Genomic DNA, 17,624 nt, shown 5'->3' on the forward strand with positions numbered 1-17,624 from the left:
GGGGACTCATCTAGCCTGTCCAACTCCGCTTCATCCTGTTCCCACCTGTCTCTGGAGCCTATGGAAAGGTTAGGTGTTCCTAGCCCTGTAGACCATGACCCTAATACCTCAGACCCGTCTAAGGACCAGAGAGAAGAAAAATGAGAAACTCGCAAGCTACAGAAAATTGAACTCTCTTTGCTTCTTGGAAATTTGCGTAAACAGGTTGAAAAATCAGAGCCGACCACAGCAGCTGAGTACAAAGCAGCAAGGTGGGGACAAAGTGAAGGGGCCATGGGTTCTTTGAGCACCCGGATGGTCCTTGATGTTGATTTGCTCCCGGCTGGGTATGTCCCTGAAGGCATCTGGCTTCCCCATCCTGCCACGCTCCCAGTGTGTTCGACAGTGGACTGTGCGCTCATGGGTCTGGGGGAGGCCTTAGGAAAGGGCGGGCCTGGTCACGTGACTAAGGATGCACTGTTAAGATGGCTAAGGGTCAGCTGTTCAGGAAGAGAGATAGTCATGCTGATAAAAGGCAGAAAGCAGAGCCAGAAGGAAGGCTTTCTCCATTACTAATAACATGAACACAGAGGATCTTGCATTGGAGACAATGCAAGAATGATCCAGAATGAGGGGGAGCGGAGAGAGGGAGCCCTGCAATTGGCCTGGGGGTTGGATTAACAATGTTAGACAATAAATAAAGACATGATTGAGGGATGAATTAGGTCAAAGGCAATTCTGACTCCAGACTGTCTACCAAGTTACAGTTCTCGAGCGTAAGTCATCCCGCATGTGAGAACTATTGGCCTCTCCAGGCATTATCATCAATCTTTTTTAATGAGACAACGTCTCACTAGATAGCCCAGGCTGGCCTTCAACTCACAAATATCACCTGGACAGGTTTTAAATTTGAAGTCCTTGGCATAAGCCTGTTCTTTATTTATAGACACATTCCCAAAGGAAGAATGGTAATGGATTGGGTCTGAGGTGGAGCGGGGGAGGGCAGTCTACAGGTAGGCGCTCACAGTTTTGAGTCCTGCTCTTCAGGAGTAGGGCTTCTCTGAGAAAAGTGATTTCTGAGTGTGGGTTTCATCTCACTAAAGAACTCTGCATTATGTAAGACCCGAGCTACCCAATCTGAAGGCATCCTCAAGTCTGCTTGAAAAACTGCTTGAAAAACTGGTTCAAAAACTTTAGAATATATTTACAAGTGAGCTCTGTGTTGTGGTTTACTAGGATGAACTTGTTCAGTGCTTTTTGTCTTCTCTCTCTCCCCTCCCCTCCCCTCCCTCCCCCATCCCCTCCCCTCCCCTCTCTTTCTTGTACTGAGGGCCTCACACATGCTAAGCAAACATCGTATCACTAAATTACATTCCAACTCTTAAACATTTTTTTAAAGACAAGGTCTCACTAAGTTACTGGCTTTGATTTTACTCTGTGTAGCTCAGGGAGATCTTCAATCCTCCTGCCTCAGCCCTCTGAGAAGCTGGGGTTGCAGGCCTATACCATCAGGTGTCCTGCCATGACGACGATGTCTTTCACTATGAGCTGCCACACTGCTTTCTAAGAAGGGTCAGAAGGACCACCGGGATACAGCCCTGTCCTTGTCGGAGGGCAGAGGGCAGTGTGTAAGTACCCAGCCGGATTCCAACACACTCCTCAGGAATGCGAGTCCCGCTCCACCACAGCCCAACCGCAAATGCCTAAATCACGTGGAATCAGGCAATTCAGGCCTCGGCTGATGAACTATGGCATAAGGTTACAATGGGCTAAATCGGGATATAGGAAACACCAAGGAGAAAGGAAATAACCCGTTTCTTCTGTTGCCAAGGAAACGATGCCCCGGCCTTTCTCACCCCTCCAGACCTCCCACATCCTGTCATCCATCACAGCATTCCTACATGAAACTGGACCAGCACAGGGAAGGCTTCTTCAGGAGGTACCATTCCAAAAGTGAAATCATAAAAAATATTATTAACAGTGAGATCTAACATGTTTGCTATGAAAATATATGCAGATAATGGTCTCTGGCTTTTTCTCTCTCTCTCTCTCTCTCTCTCTCTCTCTCTCTTCTTTCCTTCCTTCTCTTCTTCCTTCCCCTTCCCCTTCTTCCCCTTTCCCTCCCTCCCTTCCTTCCTTCCTTCCTTCCTTCCTTCCTTCCTTCCTTCCTTCCTTTCTTCCTTCCTTTCGAGACAGGGTTTTACTCTAGCCCAAGCTATCCTGGAACTTACTGTGTAGCCTATGCTGGTCTCAAACTTGCAATTTTTCTGCCCCATTCTTCCCAAATGCTGGTATTATCGGCATACACCACTACCTCTGACTCGGAGAGCAGTTCTGAACATCTAAGTTCCCTGACACAGCAGGGGGTCCACGAGGCCTGTGGGAGCTGATAGAGTCGGGCTTAGTGGTCCGAAGCCTGTGCCCTCCTTGAAGACTTGTCTGTGAGAAGGTTCTGGGATGGGGAGTCTTACCAGTAGGCCAGGGAGGGGTGCTCCTTCAGGGCTTGGGTAGGAAGGGCTGGCAGCTTTTTTAGGTCACTCCTCACCACCTCATTGCTGAAAGAGACAGTCAAGAAACAACACATCACCTTCTGAGAAAATAATCACCCTGCTTCATATGACGTGACTGACTGAAGGCCTGACATCTGCTCCCTTATAGTGAATGGCAAGTGACAGGTGAGGGGGTGGGTTTTGTTTATGTGATACAGAGGGGAAAGAACACGGGACACACAAGCTGAGGGGTCTCCTTTTCCAGTGACAGGTGAAGGGGTTGTTTTTGTTTATGTGATACAGAGGGGAAAGAACATGGGACACACAAGCTGAGGGGCCTCCTTTTCCAGTGCAGAGCCAGGGATACACACGTTGACAGCCTCACAACTGCTGCCCTCACAGAGACCCTGACTGTGTGCTGGGTTCTGAGCAGCACTGGGCAGGAATGTGGGAAGAAAAGGATCCCAGGGGGGTGGATCCCAGGAGAAGCTTCCAGGGCCCCTGCAGTTGGGTGCAGATTCCAAGAAGGGCAGACTCTCTCCTCCTTCCCGAAGCACCTTTGGCCTCTCTAGACTCACCTCCTGCTGGAAACTGTTTCGTCAGTGTGATACATAAATAACCTTTCCTTTGGACAAGCTTGGAGACTACTTAGCAAGTGTGAGGCAGATGATCTGGGACTCTGAGGAGGGTTGATGCAGCTGGTCCTGGAACTGAACTGTCATCTCCCATAAAATCACACATGCTCGGGGTTGACGATAGTTTAAACTCCGCTGGTTCAACCAACCTTCTTCAGATAGCTAATTACCCTCTAGAGCACCAACATGATCAACCTTTGGCACTATGGAACAATGACTTTATCATCTACAAAGTTCATACTGATCTACGTAGTCAGAGTTATATAGTCTCAATACATCTCTTAATATTCTAAGTAAGTTTACTCTTTTGTGTTGGGCTATTCTTATGGCTATGTGACTCATAGTCTAAGGGTTATACACACCTGTGCCTATTCACTTAGTAGTTCAGTACCCCCTTTATGCTAGGGGTCCCTGCTGTCTATACCCACACTCAATTTCTAGAGCTATTAACAGTATATACTTGGACATGGTTCTGGTATCTAAATAGTGTTTCCTTAAACTGGCCTACTCCCAAGCCTCAAGTTTACCAGCTGGGCTTGCCAGGGTTCATCTTGTGGAGACTTGCATTAGATCCATAGCACTAACCTGGGATACTGGTAGCTTTTTGTGTTGCTCATATAGAGCTGGGTAAACACTGGCTATCAGGAGCTTGGACTTTACCACATACAAGCAATGAACAGGAGATCAATAAGTAAATAGGAAAGAAGGAAAAATTAGGAGGAGGCAAGGGGAATGGGATGGGAAGGCCACAGATACAGGTACCAATATCCTGGGGTGACTGGAAAGCAGTCACCCTTAAACCTACGCTGTCAACCTAAAGATCAGAAGTTCTTCGTATCCCGAGTACAAAACACCACCAAACAGCAATGCCATCAGCAGCTCCATCACCAAATGCAAATGGGGAAAACCATGCCAATAATCCAGGTTCATTTCAGTGGTGTCTAGGAATCATCCAGATGTTTAATAACATTAGAACTGCTGGCATTTTCCAAATTTACTAAGAATAAGAACAGGAATGTTCATGTAGTCATCTTCAAACAGCCAATCAGAAGGGAATTCTCAACTTGGAATGCTTTGACTCAATGTATCCAAGTGCTCAGTAATGAAAGGATGTGTCATCTACTGGCCAATAAGCTAGAGTCCTCAGTGTTCAAAAGAAAGTACCGGGGGAGATGCAGATGGGATAGAACACAGTCCACACCCAACAAGTGTTCCCAGGTGGATGAGACAATGAGAGACGTTCATTCAAAGATAACTGGCAGTGTGCGTAGAGGAATAAAGTTAGAGCATGTTAACTTAAACAAGCAATACGAGAGTTTCAAGAAAATGAAGGCCTTTTTTGGGTCTGGTATAAAAGTGGGCTTTGGGGATGACCCTGTGTGAAAAGGGGTACAGAACTCGGATTTACCATCAAGGCAGCTGAGTAACTTGATTGGAAGAGCTCAATTAGTGTGGCTCGTATGTAAGGGACAATGAGACCGAAAAGATAGAATTTTGAGGACCTTCAATGATAGCTTAATAAGGTCCAAGGAGATTTTCAAAGAGGGAAACTCCTGGTGCTTAGGAAAATGAGATTATCAACTCTGTCTTAGAATTACATGCCAGGGAGGCACAAGGTAAGCCAACATTCAGTTGGCCAAACACTTGAGAATCCGTAGGGGTGGACCGAGGGTCTTATCTGCCCCCTTAACTGTGGATACTTGAACACGGAAATTTGGCTCAACAGCTCATTGGGGCTAAGGGTGATGTCTTAAATGTCAATAGGCTCTTTTGCCAGGTAGGGTTTTATTTGTTGGAACTGTGAGAAGCAATGAGTAGTATCTTTACGGAGCTGAAACCTGAGTTCGGGCTCCTCTCTCATCACATCTAAAGTATATTTGGGGAAGGAACCCAAGGAGGAAGAGATCCTTTTCCCTACCAACCACAGGTTTGTTGGCAAACAAACATTCCTGATGAAAGCCACAGGCTTCCCTTCCTTGCCGAGGCTTGCCATGGATTCTCTTGCTCTCCTCCAGGGCAAGGTTACCCAGAAACGTATATAGAGAAGTCACCAGGGCGTGAAGCCTGTCCAAATCCATTAAACTCTGGAAGGGATCCATGACGCCCAGGCATCCCCAGAGGATGAGTCTGTGGACATGCTCTGCCTTTTTTGCTGTTTATAAACACTTGCAGTCACTTAGAGGTGTCCAGCCTTGTCAGTCTGGGCAACATGTGCAGCTGGAAATAAGAAAGCCGCTTTAATGTTCTATAGCCAGGTTGTGCCTCTGCCCTTAGGAGCCAAGAATGATGGGCCTGGTTAGTACTAGGGTGGGAAAGAGTCACCCCAATGGGAGAGGTGCCTGCTTGGGACTCTACAAGGCTGTAGCCTAACACATGCTGGAAGTTCCAGTCTTCTTCATGATGCTATTATCCCCAAGTTCAGTATGACTGATGAACACTAGCTTAAAACATACTGTAAAACAGTTCACGGTCATACTCTGTTTTTAGAAACCAAAAAATTAAAAAGAAACCTCTTAGACAATCAGTTGTTTACAAAAAAAATGCCCAGTGTTATTTTTAATATTATCTAGATTTTACATACAAAGTTTAGGTAGCTGTTATTGTTGCCAGTATAGAAATGGTATTTCAAGGCTGTGCTGGTTTTTTCGGGGAGGAGGTACGTTGAGATAATGTGCTTGTGGTCGGCTACCTAAAACATGGGAAGTGAGAGTGATCTACAGGAGGAAAAAAAAAAGATCTCTAGCAATATGACAAATAGAGAACTTGTTACATCACAGAAAAACATATTTAGCCAAGATATATAAAATGATCAAGGACAAAGTTCGGCACCAGAAAGGGTTGGTAAAATCTACCATGTGTTTTCCTTAAAGGAAAGTCTAGAAGGAGCTGGAGAATGGCTCAGAGGTCAAGAGCTGAGAGTCAATACTGCTTTTTCAGAGGCCCTGAGTTTGGTCCCAGAACCCACATCAGGTAGCTCATAACCACCTGTAACACCAGCTCTAGGGGATCTGATACCCTTTTCTGGTCTTCACGAGCACTGCACTCATGTGCACACACATTATAAATAAAAACAAAATCTTTTTTAAAATCTTGGAAATAACATTTTCAGGAAATTCCCCTTGGGCCAAATGAGATATCCATACATTGGAGGAGAAACCCAGGGTCTCTGGGGTATGTTTAGGGCAGGAGAACCTGTCCTGAAATCACTGTTTCAAAAATAAACCTAATGTAGCACAAGAGAATCATCAGAAACTCAGAAACGGTGAGACCAGAATGCTATGTGAGCAGCAACTAAACTCTGCGTATTTGATGAGCATTATCATGAAGCTATGGTTCGCCAGGGAAAGAATGTTCTTGAATAGGACTATACAACCCTTTGCACACATTTCCAAAAACCAAAATCCTCCAGGAAACAAACTTTTCTTAACCTATTTGGTGGCAAGGCCATCTGTTCAACTCAAGGGCATGTTTTACTATGTCTTTTACCTGGTAAAAACATTCATCTTCCTTTTTCTTTCTCTTCCTCCCTCTTCCCCATCCTCCTCCTTTTCCTGCTTCCTCCTCCCCTTCTTCCTTCTTCTCTATCCTGACCCACCCCTGACAGGGTCCAGTCTCATCTAGCTGAGGTTGGCTTCAAACTCCCTATGCTGCCAAGGTTGATCTTAAATTTAAAAAAAATTATCTTTATTTAATACGTATAGATGTTTTGCCTGTATGCATGTCTGTGTACTACATGTGTGCCTGGTGCCCATGGAGGACAAAGGTGGTACTGGATCTCCTGGAACTGGAGTTACCATAGAGACAATCATCTGTAACTGCCACGTGGATCCTGGAACTCGAACCTGGGTCCTCTGCAAGAGCAACTGTCCTTACCTGCTGAGCCATCTCTCCAGTCCCTGACCTTGAATTCTTGATCTTCTTCCCCGTACCCCATCCCCACCACCAAATGCTGGCATTACAGACACACACCGCCGCTTCCGGCAACATCTGTGTTTTTGCTCAGGGAGAGCCATCTCTTTGATGCCAGCCCTGCCTGGTCAGGGTGTTAATTCCCGCCTGGGACCAGCACTTAATCACTTGTCTGGGATCTGAGACATTCTAAATCGAGAGAGTCTGAATCTGGAAGCCCTGGGAACCTCAGGGTTCAGGTATGCCCTGCCAGTCAGCATTCCTTTATTCAGTTGTACAACGAACCTAGAAAACCCCATGATGCTTAAGAAGTGAAATTATAGACTGATCCTCTCCTGATTTTCAAGAAGGGTGCAAGAAACAGTTCTTATCTTTACTTCTTTCTTCTTCCTCTCTAAACCCCTTTGTTTTCTGACGGTGAGCAAGGCAACACCGAGATTATAATACACAAAACAAAGAAAAGGATGCCAGCACACACATGCTCATTTCCTTCCCACCACATGCCTGCCCAGATGTGGGGAGAAGGTTCAGGGGAGCTGATGGCTTAGAAGATGTCATCAAAATCTTCCACTTCGGGGCTCATGTATAATGTGAAATCTTTGTCTTTGCACATGACATCTGCAGACCAAGGAAAACATCTGGAGACTCAGAGATTATTTTTCTCCATGGGTTTCTGGATTTTGGACATGTACCATGGGCTAACACTAACATCTTAACACGTTCATGAATTATTTATCCTTCATTTCTGATGCTAATTGCTCAGTTATATGGGTATTCTTAGTGAATTTAATTTTCCTAGGCTTCAAGGAAATTCCTGTGAACTTCTCATTTAGTTGTAAATGCATAAAATGCAAAACAAGTTAAGATTTCTTTCTGTAGCCTGTGATTTCAGGCAAACAATTCCACTCAAAGAGACAGAGAAAACAACTGATTACTCCCACAATGTCCGCCTTTAACTTGGGAATCTCAACTCTGAAAATTTGACACAGTGTCATGACCATGAACCTCTGTGCTCTTCAGAGTTCTCTCAAAATGTGATACCGAGATTAAATCCATATTTAACAAAAGAGTCACAACATAAAGTTCCCTCCTCCCTTTATAGCTGAACAATTCCCATAGGATTTGAATGGTATCAACTTGCAAAAAAAAAAAAGCAATGTATTTTTGCGCTTTGAAATGTAAATCACACACCCAAAAGCTCAAATGGACTTCCCTGCACAAAACAAAGCTTTCTGGAAACGCTCATAGCTTTTCTGTGTGAACACTTCACTCCAAACTCTCAGATTCTGTTCCTGTTGGAAGCTGCCACTGGTGTGACAGAGTCCTGCAGCTTCTCGATTACTCGTGACTCTCCGGGACATTTTCTAATCATGGGAAAACTCCACGCACACCTCTCTCTTTTCAAACAAGCGGATATATGAGAATCATATTAATTTCAATTCACTGAGATGAGAAGTACGCTTCAAGTCTAACATATGACACCTTTTTCCCCTTGGGAAACTTCACTAAGGGAAGTGACATGTTGAAGTGTTGATAGAACTCGTTGGGTTATGAAAGCTGTATCCTACATGTAAGCCATTACTAACATAAATATCTGTGTCTTTGTCTTCACTTCTTACCTAAAATGTCTCAGCAAACCTCTTTCTCCAGCCCGAAGAGGGTGGCCACTGTTTTCTCTTTCATGGCCATTCAAAAATTGTAGGAGGCAGGTATGACAGTGCCTGTTTGTAATGCTGGCACTCAGGAGGCTGAGGCAGGGGATCCTGATCTCCAGGCCAGCCTGGACTATAGAGTGAGACCCCATAACAACTTTCCCCATCCCTCCCCCATATCCATTTGTATGAAAATAGACACTAGATGATCAAAATGTCTAATAATGACTTATAATACATCAATTTGCTGACTTAGATGCAAATCATTCGTGTAAATGAAAAGCTATGGCTTAAGGAATCTGCAAACTTTGGTTTGTAGTTGTGGTGGTTTGAATGAGAAACATCTCCCATAGGCTCATGGTGTTGTATAATTGGCCCCCGGTTGGTGACTGTTTGGGGGAGGTACAGCCTTGCTGGGAAAAACACACGGGGGGGGGGGGTAGGCTTTAAGGGTTTCTAGCCTTGACCCACTTCCTGCTCTCTTTTTCTGCTTCCTGTGTGTGGATGAACATGTGAACAGTCAGCTTCCTGATCCTCTCACCATGCCATACCTTCCTGCCATGATAGCCTCTCTATCTGTCTGGAACCAGAAGCCAAAATAAACTACTCTTTCTTCAATTACTTTTGGTCATGGTGTTTTATCATAGCAACGAAAGAGTAGGCAACATCACAGTGTTGTTTAGAGCTATCAGCCCTCAACTCTAGAAGGTAGGCAAGGAGATACACTATCTCATCTTTTGAAAGCTAGCCATTGATATGAATGCGCATATCATGTTTCAAAGATGTGTACAAGAAAATGAGATCTTTCTTGTCGTTTCCGGGAATTTCTAAAATACTTGCGCAAGCCCATGACTTGCATTCTCTGGCTTGACTAGAAAGACTTCAAAGCCCAGAATTGTTAGAGACTAGTAAGCCCATTTTAATTTACATTAACTACTATGCACTTTCAAAGGGGGCAGACCAGATTTCATAAGTGAAAAGGAAAAGAGAAAAAAAAAAAAAAAACACAAAAAACCCTCAGGAGAACACTGTTTTTTGTTCACCAAAGTTTCTTTCTCACTAGACTAGTGACCATACAGTCCCATGGTTTATAGGAGATAAAATATTAAAAGGTCATTATGCTCTTTGCTTTTAATTGCTCTCCCAGGGACCTAAGAACATGTGGCTTCTGGGAGTTAGTGGGAATGTTTCAGCATAAATAAACACTGCAACTCCTCATTTGAAAATCAACCTCTTGTGTTAATGAGGGCTGCTGCTTGTCTCTATCGATTGAGCAATACATGGCTTTATTTCCAAAAGCAGGGGTTTCCTTTTGAAAAGAAACATAATAGAACCCCACAGATGCTATCTCAGGGATACAGTAAGATTTCTTCCCAACCACTAACCCCTGGCCCCATAAGCTCAGATTCTCTCACATAGACCAGCATTTATTTGTGTAAGATGTTATTATGGTTTGAATTTGAAATGTCCCCCACAGGCTCATGTTCTGAATGCTTGGTCCCTAGATGGGGGTGGGCGTGCTATCTTGGATTTCTGGAAACTTTGGGAAGTGGAGTCAAGCTGAAGGAAGTAGGTTGTCTACTGGGGGAGGGTTCTAGGAGGTAAATGACCCAGGCTACTTCCTGTCTTGTGTTCTGCTTCCTTTAAGCCAGGTGTGAACACTTCCTCCCACCACACACACTTACTACCATGATGTTTTGTACCAGTACACGAGGCCAGACAACCATGGATGGAACCCTCTGGAATGTGAGCCCGGATGAGTCCCTCCACTCTTTGGTTGTTTGTGCAGGTATTTCAGTCACAGGAGCACAAGAACTGGTAACAACATCCTATACGCTAACTCCCAGCTAGTCAACCAAAATCTCCCTTCTTCGCCTTTCAGGACTGCGTTTTTCTGGACTGCTGGGCCTGTTAGGGCTTCCCATCTTTCCCTGCCTCTCAGTGCGTGGAGGAGTTTGCTAAATGGAGAGTCCACCAGATGAACATAGTGTAGTTCGTGGACCTTTAAATGGAATTTCTTTCCCATGAGTCTTTTCCAGTTGGCTTATGGATGCTAACACAGCTTGTGTTGCGGGAACTTGCTGTAGTGATTAACATCAGCTCCTCTAGTCTTCTGTAACAAAGGTATTTCCAGGTCCTAGTAGACAGCCCAGGGCAGCAGAGCTTTGGTAATTCTGTTTTAATAAAGCTTGTTACCAAAACATTCTATGGAACAGATGTTTTCATTTGTCCCAGGTGACTCTTCCCCTCCCCCCCGTAAAAATTACTTTACTCTAATCAGATCACAAATAAAAACACCATACAGCTAGTTTAAGGAAGCCACTCAAACACTTGTCAAATTGGGGACACCTCAGTACATTTTGTTCCGTGTGGCTCTAACGGCCATTCTGAAGTGACGACGCTTAGCTTCATGTTTTTCAATTTCACTATCAGTTACACTTTATTCACTTATCTATCGTGAAAAAAGACAAGGAAAACTAAAACAGAATGGAAACTAGAGAGGAAAAGAAAGTAACAACCTTATTGCCTCTTTCATGAGTCATGCGTCCTTCTGGCCTGTAGCGCACTGAGGATTCTGTATGTCAGGGGTGCTGTGGTTTTTGATATCAGTGATTAATGGTGTTTCAACTTGGAAAAATGTTTAAGATTATTATCATAATTTTTGTTCTGTGACAGAGTACTACACTCTGTAGCCCAGGTTGGCCTGGAGCACCGTGTGTAGTCCAGGCAGGCCTTAGGTTCGAGGCTGTGTGTAGTTCAGGCAGGCCTTAAGTTCATGGAGGTCCTTCCGCTCCAGCTTTCCCTGATGCCAGGGTTACATGCACGAGCTTCCATGACCAGTGGAAAATAATTATTTAAAAAGATGTTTCTATCATATTTCCAGAAAGTTCCAAAGAGCTATTGAAAGTGAAGACGTGATGATTCTCAAGATTAGTATAAAGAGATGGGTCAGAGTGTGTGTGTGTGTGTGTGTGTGTGTGTGTCTAAATAACTTTTCTTTATGAAAAAAATGTTCCCAAACAAAAATGAAAACAAGTTATTGTCCATAATGGTTTGTTTAATGCAACACTGTAATTATCTCCTGTTAACTCAAATTAGAATCTCACTTGAAAGTTTGGATTCCCAGTAGATTGATTCAATGAGTGTTTTTTTTTTTTTCAATGATTTAGTAAGAAATAGATACTACTTTTCTATAGTAGCTCAAGGATTTTAAAAAAGATATTAAATAAAAACATCCCACTGGGTGGTGGTGGTGCACACTCTTAATCCCAGCACTTGGGAGGCAGATGTTGGCAGATCTCTGTGAGTTTGAGGCCAGTCTGGTCTACAGAGAGCAAGATCCAGGACAGGCACCAAAACTACACAGAGAAACCCTATCTCCAACAAAACAAAACAACAACAACAAAACTATCCCAAGAGGGGTTTGGGGGGTGACTCAGTGATTAAGCTACTTGCTGTGCAGGGATGAGACCTGAGTTCAGATCCCCACCACCCATGAAAAGAGTCAGGCATGGTGCTATGTGTCTGGGATCCCAGCTGGGAAGAGGAGACAGGATTGCAGAGATTCAGAGGCCAGTCACTCCAGCTAATCAGTGAGAGACTCTGTCTCAAAAACCAAGGTGGAGAGCATGGAAAAGGGCACTTGATATAGACCTCTGGTGTCTATATGCACATGTACACATGTGCCTTCACACATACATACATATATGGGCTGAACAGTCAAGAAACTGGGACATTGTAATGAATAAACCTTGTTTGTAGGCAATATCTGCTAGTTGACTAACACTGATCTATGATGATTCCATGAAGACTTTTGGGTTTTATTCTGTATTGGGCCCACCCCACCTAACATTAGCTCCTATAGCTGCCCTGGTTGATAGCTTGGAGGCTATTCAATTGTTTTCAGACAGAAATGCCAACTCTGCTCACTTCCTGAACGGTGACACATGCGATTTGTTTTTAAACATGAACACACATCAGGAAATGAAGCAAGATTATTTGTGCTGTGCTGAGGAAAATAGTACAAGTGAGAAAACATTATTTTTAGATAAGACTATTTCCTAACCCTTTAATGATAGCATACAAATTTGTCTACGCCGTGTCAGACTATCAACACGCATGATACATTTTTTCTCACTATCATGGGTACTATTCACTTAACTGTCTATATCTCAGGCATTGGTTTTTAGCATTGTTAACCCAACATTTCATTATCACATTGAGAATGCTGGTTGTGGAGCACAAACCTTTAGTCCTAGCACTCGGGAGGCAGAGGAAATCCTATCTCTGTGAGTTCAAGGCCAGCCTGGTCTACATAGTGAGTTTCAGGACAGTCAGGGATATATAGAGAGGTCCTATTTCAAAGAACTCGAAGAAGAGGCTGTGAGCCTTTCTATCAACTGAAAAGAGAAATATGAAAGAAAACTCTTTGGGATGTGCTGAGCAAGAAAAAGGGGCGCAAAGACAGAAGAGCCAGGAAGTGGCAGAGCAGAGCTGTTCTTGTTCAGGGCTGTCCCTGTATCAGCCTCTTCCTACGGACACTCTGCCAGCACTTCCAGCCTCTCTCCCTGGCAAACATAACCTCCTTTCTCTCATGCTTCAGTGAAGGTGTTCTTATGGTTTGTGTGTTCTGTATGGTTTTTAATACTCATTCTCCACAGGTAGAGTCAAATCCCACTTGATGAACTGTTGAATAGAGAAAGGCAGTGCCCAGGGCAAGGTAGGCTTTTAGGAAGGGACAGATTCAAGACCCTCAGGTTAGGGAAGACTTTATTTTAATATGTAAGCTTGTACACCATATTAATGCAGTGCCCTTGGGGGTCTGAAGAGGGTGTGTAATGCCCTGGGGCTAGAGTTAAAAATGATTGGGAGTTGCCTTGTGGATGGTGGGAATCAAACTTGGGTCCTCTGGAAGAGAAGCGAGTATTCTTAACCACTGAGACATTTTTCCAGCCCCAGGGTTACTTTGGTTTTCGTGTGAGGTCATTAATTTAAACAGCTATTTGACCACCTAGACTCTATGCCATCTTAGAATTAAGCCTTGGATCCTGGACTAAACATACAAAAGTCTTCTCCGAAGGTCTATATTTCTAAGCTTATTTATTTATTGATGTTGTGGAGGAAAACATATTTATGGCAGGTAATGCTTACAAATTAAAACCATTCAGTTGCACACCGAACTAAGGTAAAAGAACCATGCATTAATGACTAGTGTCAAAATCTAGTTTCTACAAAACTTAACTATGCAAACGGCAAATCTAAAATGCCTGTTGTTCAGCTACCGAACCAGTATGGCGAACTCCTGGGTATGGAGAATCTTCTTAGAAGTAGCCCTCAAGAGGCACACATAAGAAATGAAGCATCGCCGGGCGTTGGTGGCGCACGCCTTTAATCCCAGCACTCGGGAGGCAGAGCCAGGCGGATCTCTGTGAGTTCGAGGCCAGCCTGGCCTACCAAGTGAGCTCCAGGAAAGGCTCAAAGCTACACAGAGAAACCCTGTCTCGAAAAACCAAAAAAAAAAAAAAAAAAAAAAAAAGCATCAAGCTGGGCAGTGGTGGCACATACCTTTAGTCCCAGCACCTGGGAGAAAAAGGCAGGTGGATCTCTGTGAGTTCCAGAGCTTTAGGACAGCCAGAGCTACACAGAGAAACCCTGTCTTGAAAAACAAAACAAAAGAAAAAGAAAGAAATGATGTGTCTTATTCCCAAATTCAAGCATATATTACTTTCTTGAGACTATTTTTCTTAATATTTTATTATTTATTTCTTTTCATGTGTGCACTTCATTGATGTGTTCCCATGGGTGTGAATACATGTGCCTGTGGGTATATGGAAACCAGAGGTTGGCATCGGGGGGCTTCTCTGATTGCCCTATACCTTATTGTCATGAGACAGTCTCTGACTGAGTCTGTACTTGAGTTCTGCCTGGCTGGTTGGCTGATGAGCACCGGGGAATCCTGTTGTCTTTGTCCGCATACTGACACACAGTGCCGGGGTTACACATTGCTGCTTTCAGCTGTGTGTGTGCTGAACCACAGTCCATGTTTGCAGAGTGGCCCTGAGAATTCTCAAGAGTTACCGATCTTGAGCCTGCCTTAGAAAACAATGTGTTGTCCGGGATTGGCATGTCATGGCTCACCTCTGCATGCTGTGGGGTGGATTTTTTGGGATGAGACAAACTGACCTTGCATGAACTGTCTGATCTCCAGTTCTCCTGGCGGCTAGCTACTTCTCTCTCTAGACAGCTGCAGCTACGGAGAAGCCGCTAGCCAGCTCTGACCCATGCAACAGCCTTTGCATATCTACTTTCAACTAACACACCGGTGGGCTGGAGCTGACAAAGGGGCTGTGAGGGACTATGGGGCCTGCTCTTCTTCCTCCCTGGTGGTTAGCCTGTGTGGCTGCACTCCCAGGATCTGTGGGACAGAAGAGGTTGTTTCCAGCACACACACACACACACACACACACACACACACACACACACACACACAAAACTCAGGTCAGGGTGCTCTATGTGTGGGTTCTGAGCTGGCCAATGGAAACGTTTCTTCAGAGTAAGTACATTGGACACAGGCCTCCCCTGGATTTGTGGCCTTGCAACCAGTTTTCACAGAACTGCAGACATCTTTTTTAAGTGGGTGGATTTGCACTTGTTGAAACCCTCAATTCTAATCCCAAACTCAGGTCATAAGAAAAAAGCAAAGAGCAGATTACAAGCTATAGTGTCTACAAACTGAGCAAGCTTCATTCAATAGATGAACTTCATTCAACAAGTAAATGAGGACTGGCCATTTGCCAAGTTCAAGGTCTCCGGCTAAGGCCTCCCACACCTGTTAGATAGTGAAAATCTGACTCTCTCTACTTCCTGCCAAAGACTTGGGAAACCCAAATAAAGGAGGCATGGAGCTCTCTTTACAGAAAGCACCCAAACTGAGATAAGGGGCCACAATTTGGACCAACAAGGAGTCAGCTAACTCTAGCGTACAGGCTCACATTATCCATCCGCTCTTGTTTTTGTATGGCCTGTGAATGAAGAGGGGGGTCTTACATTTTTAGATAAAGAAGGTGAGGAGGAGGAAAGGGAAGGAAGAACAAGAGAAAAGGAGGGAGAGGAAGAAAAATTCATGGTCCATGAGGATTTATGTAACATTCAAATGTCTGTTTCCCTAAATAAATTTTTATTGAAACACAACCATGTTTCTTAATTCTCCTACCACATGAGGCACCTTTGACACTTGGACAAGGTGCAATTTCTGTAGTGGAGACCATGTGACCTGGGAAAGCCAGGTATGTGTCCTTTATATAGAAAGCTTGCCAACTATCATTTTAGATTTTAAAATATCCCTTTCCATTTAGCTGAGATAATTGACTGAGAACACATACCTCAGGCTGGTCAGGGTACATTTATAGATTTAAAAAAACCTTCAAAGATAGTAAGATGCATGTTCTCTTGATGGGGAAGAAATATGATTTGGTCTGTGAGTGTGCAGGAACATCCTCCTGTAAGGGCGAGTCTAGGGACCAGAAGCAGATTCAGGTGGCTTCTTCAACCACTTCCCTTACTCTTTTTGAGGCAGGGTCTCTCACTGAACCTGGAGCTCACCACTTTGACTGACCGGCTGACAGGCAAGTCCTAGAAGTCTTCTTGTCTCTGTCTCTTTCTGCCCCAGCACTGGAGGTACGGACACACAGTTAGTACTGTGCTTTCTAAACGGGTGCCGGGGCTTTGAACTCAAGTCCTCGTGCCTAGATAGTAAACACTTCATCCCCTGCACCATTTCCCCAGATCTGACGTCTATTTCTTGTTGACATTAATTTTCTGCCTTTGTCCTGTTAGGCCAGAACATTGTACCTTTTTCTTTTCATCTTTCTTCACCCCCTGTGGGGGTGGGGGCTATAACTGGCCTCACATCTGTCAGGCAGGGGTGTCCTACCTCTGAGCTCTAAGTCCCAGCTCTTGAAACCATATGGCTGGATATTTTGCTTTCTTGGCCATATAGTCATTCCTTTGACAGGAAAATCTTGATCCTAAAGAATGGGCCATCCTGAGCTTTTCCCAGAAGATGTTGATAAACCAGAATCCTGGGAAATGTCTGCCTATGCACAGTTTGTTCTGCCGAGGGCTAGCTACGATCCCCTGTGCTGTGGGGGCTCCACGTAGCACATGAGAGACGGGGGACGATTTCAGCTGCGCTGCGCTGTGTATGGTGCTCAATGAATGAAGGTTCAAGCCAGTCGTGGCACAGGATTACTCACGCTATCCTTAGCAGTTAAGTCTGTTTGTTTTTTTCTCAACATAACATCTTTCCATGGAAAGGCAGACAGGAGTGGTATTTCTGTGCTGTTAATACTCCCCCTTGAAAGTCAGTAACTAAAGTGAGAGGATAAAAAGATGTGCATCTCTCCATCTCCTCGTTAGAACTGTCCGGTTATATGCAACCAAATTTACATCCCAGGAGCGATTCCCGGCTCCCCAGAGACACCTGAGAACAATGGCCATTGGAAACACTGGGCTCCGAGTTCAGCTTTTCAGTAGCCCAAAGGAGGTTCGTTTGGTAAGAATACTGTCCTCACTACCACTGTGTGCGCCCCACCAGACTGCCTGTTCAGCTGGCAGTCCAACAGCTGGATCTCACCAATTAATGCGCCGCACTCCTACAAGGCTCGTGCAAGGTAGTTTCTTTAAATGAAAAAGCAACAAATACATTTTTAAGCCAATAAGAGAATGACTTCGGGGACTCACCTAGAGAAATCGCCTTTTGCTTCCTGTGGAAGAAAAACAAACAAGTGAAACAGGATGGATCCATGGTTAAGAATGAAAACTCACATCCTGGAATCAAGGCTACTTCTCTGCTGAATAAGCTAAGACAAGCTTCCTACTGCTGTCCACCCTGTTCTCTGGATTCAGTGATGAGGAACGCTCAGCCAGGTGTGGGAGAACTTTCCGGAACTGTGATTCCC

General features: G+C 44.4%; 1 protein-coding gene across 1 annotated transcript in view; it reads right to left on the reverse strand.

Moving 5' to 3' along the window:
• The window catches only part of Frmd4a (FERM domain containing 4A), a 335,717-nt gene that overhangs the window by 85,218 nt on the left and 232,875 nt on the right, over nt 1-17,624 (reverse strand). Inside the window, 2 exon segments of the mRNA XM_028895108.2 lie at nt 2,451-2,534; nt 17,407-17,429. Of these exon segments, the coding sequence (XP_028750941.1) occupies nt 2,451-2,534; nt 17,407-17,429 (107 nt within the window).

The sequence above is a fragment of the Peromyscus leucopus genome, chromosome 5 (genome assembly GCF_004664715.2).
Source record: "Peromyscus leucopus breed LL Stock chromosome 5, UCI_PerLeu_2.1, whole genome shotgun sequence".
Classification (NCBI taxonomy): domain Eukaryota; kingdom Metazoa; phylum Chordata; class Mammalia; order Rodentia; family Cricetidae; genus Peromyscus; species Peromyscus leucopus.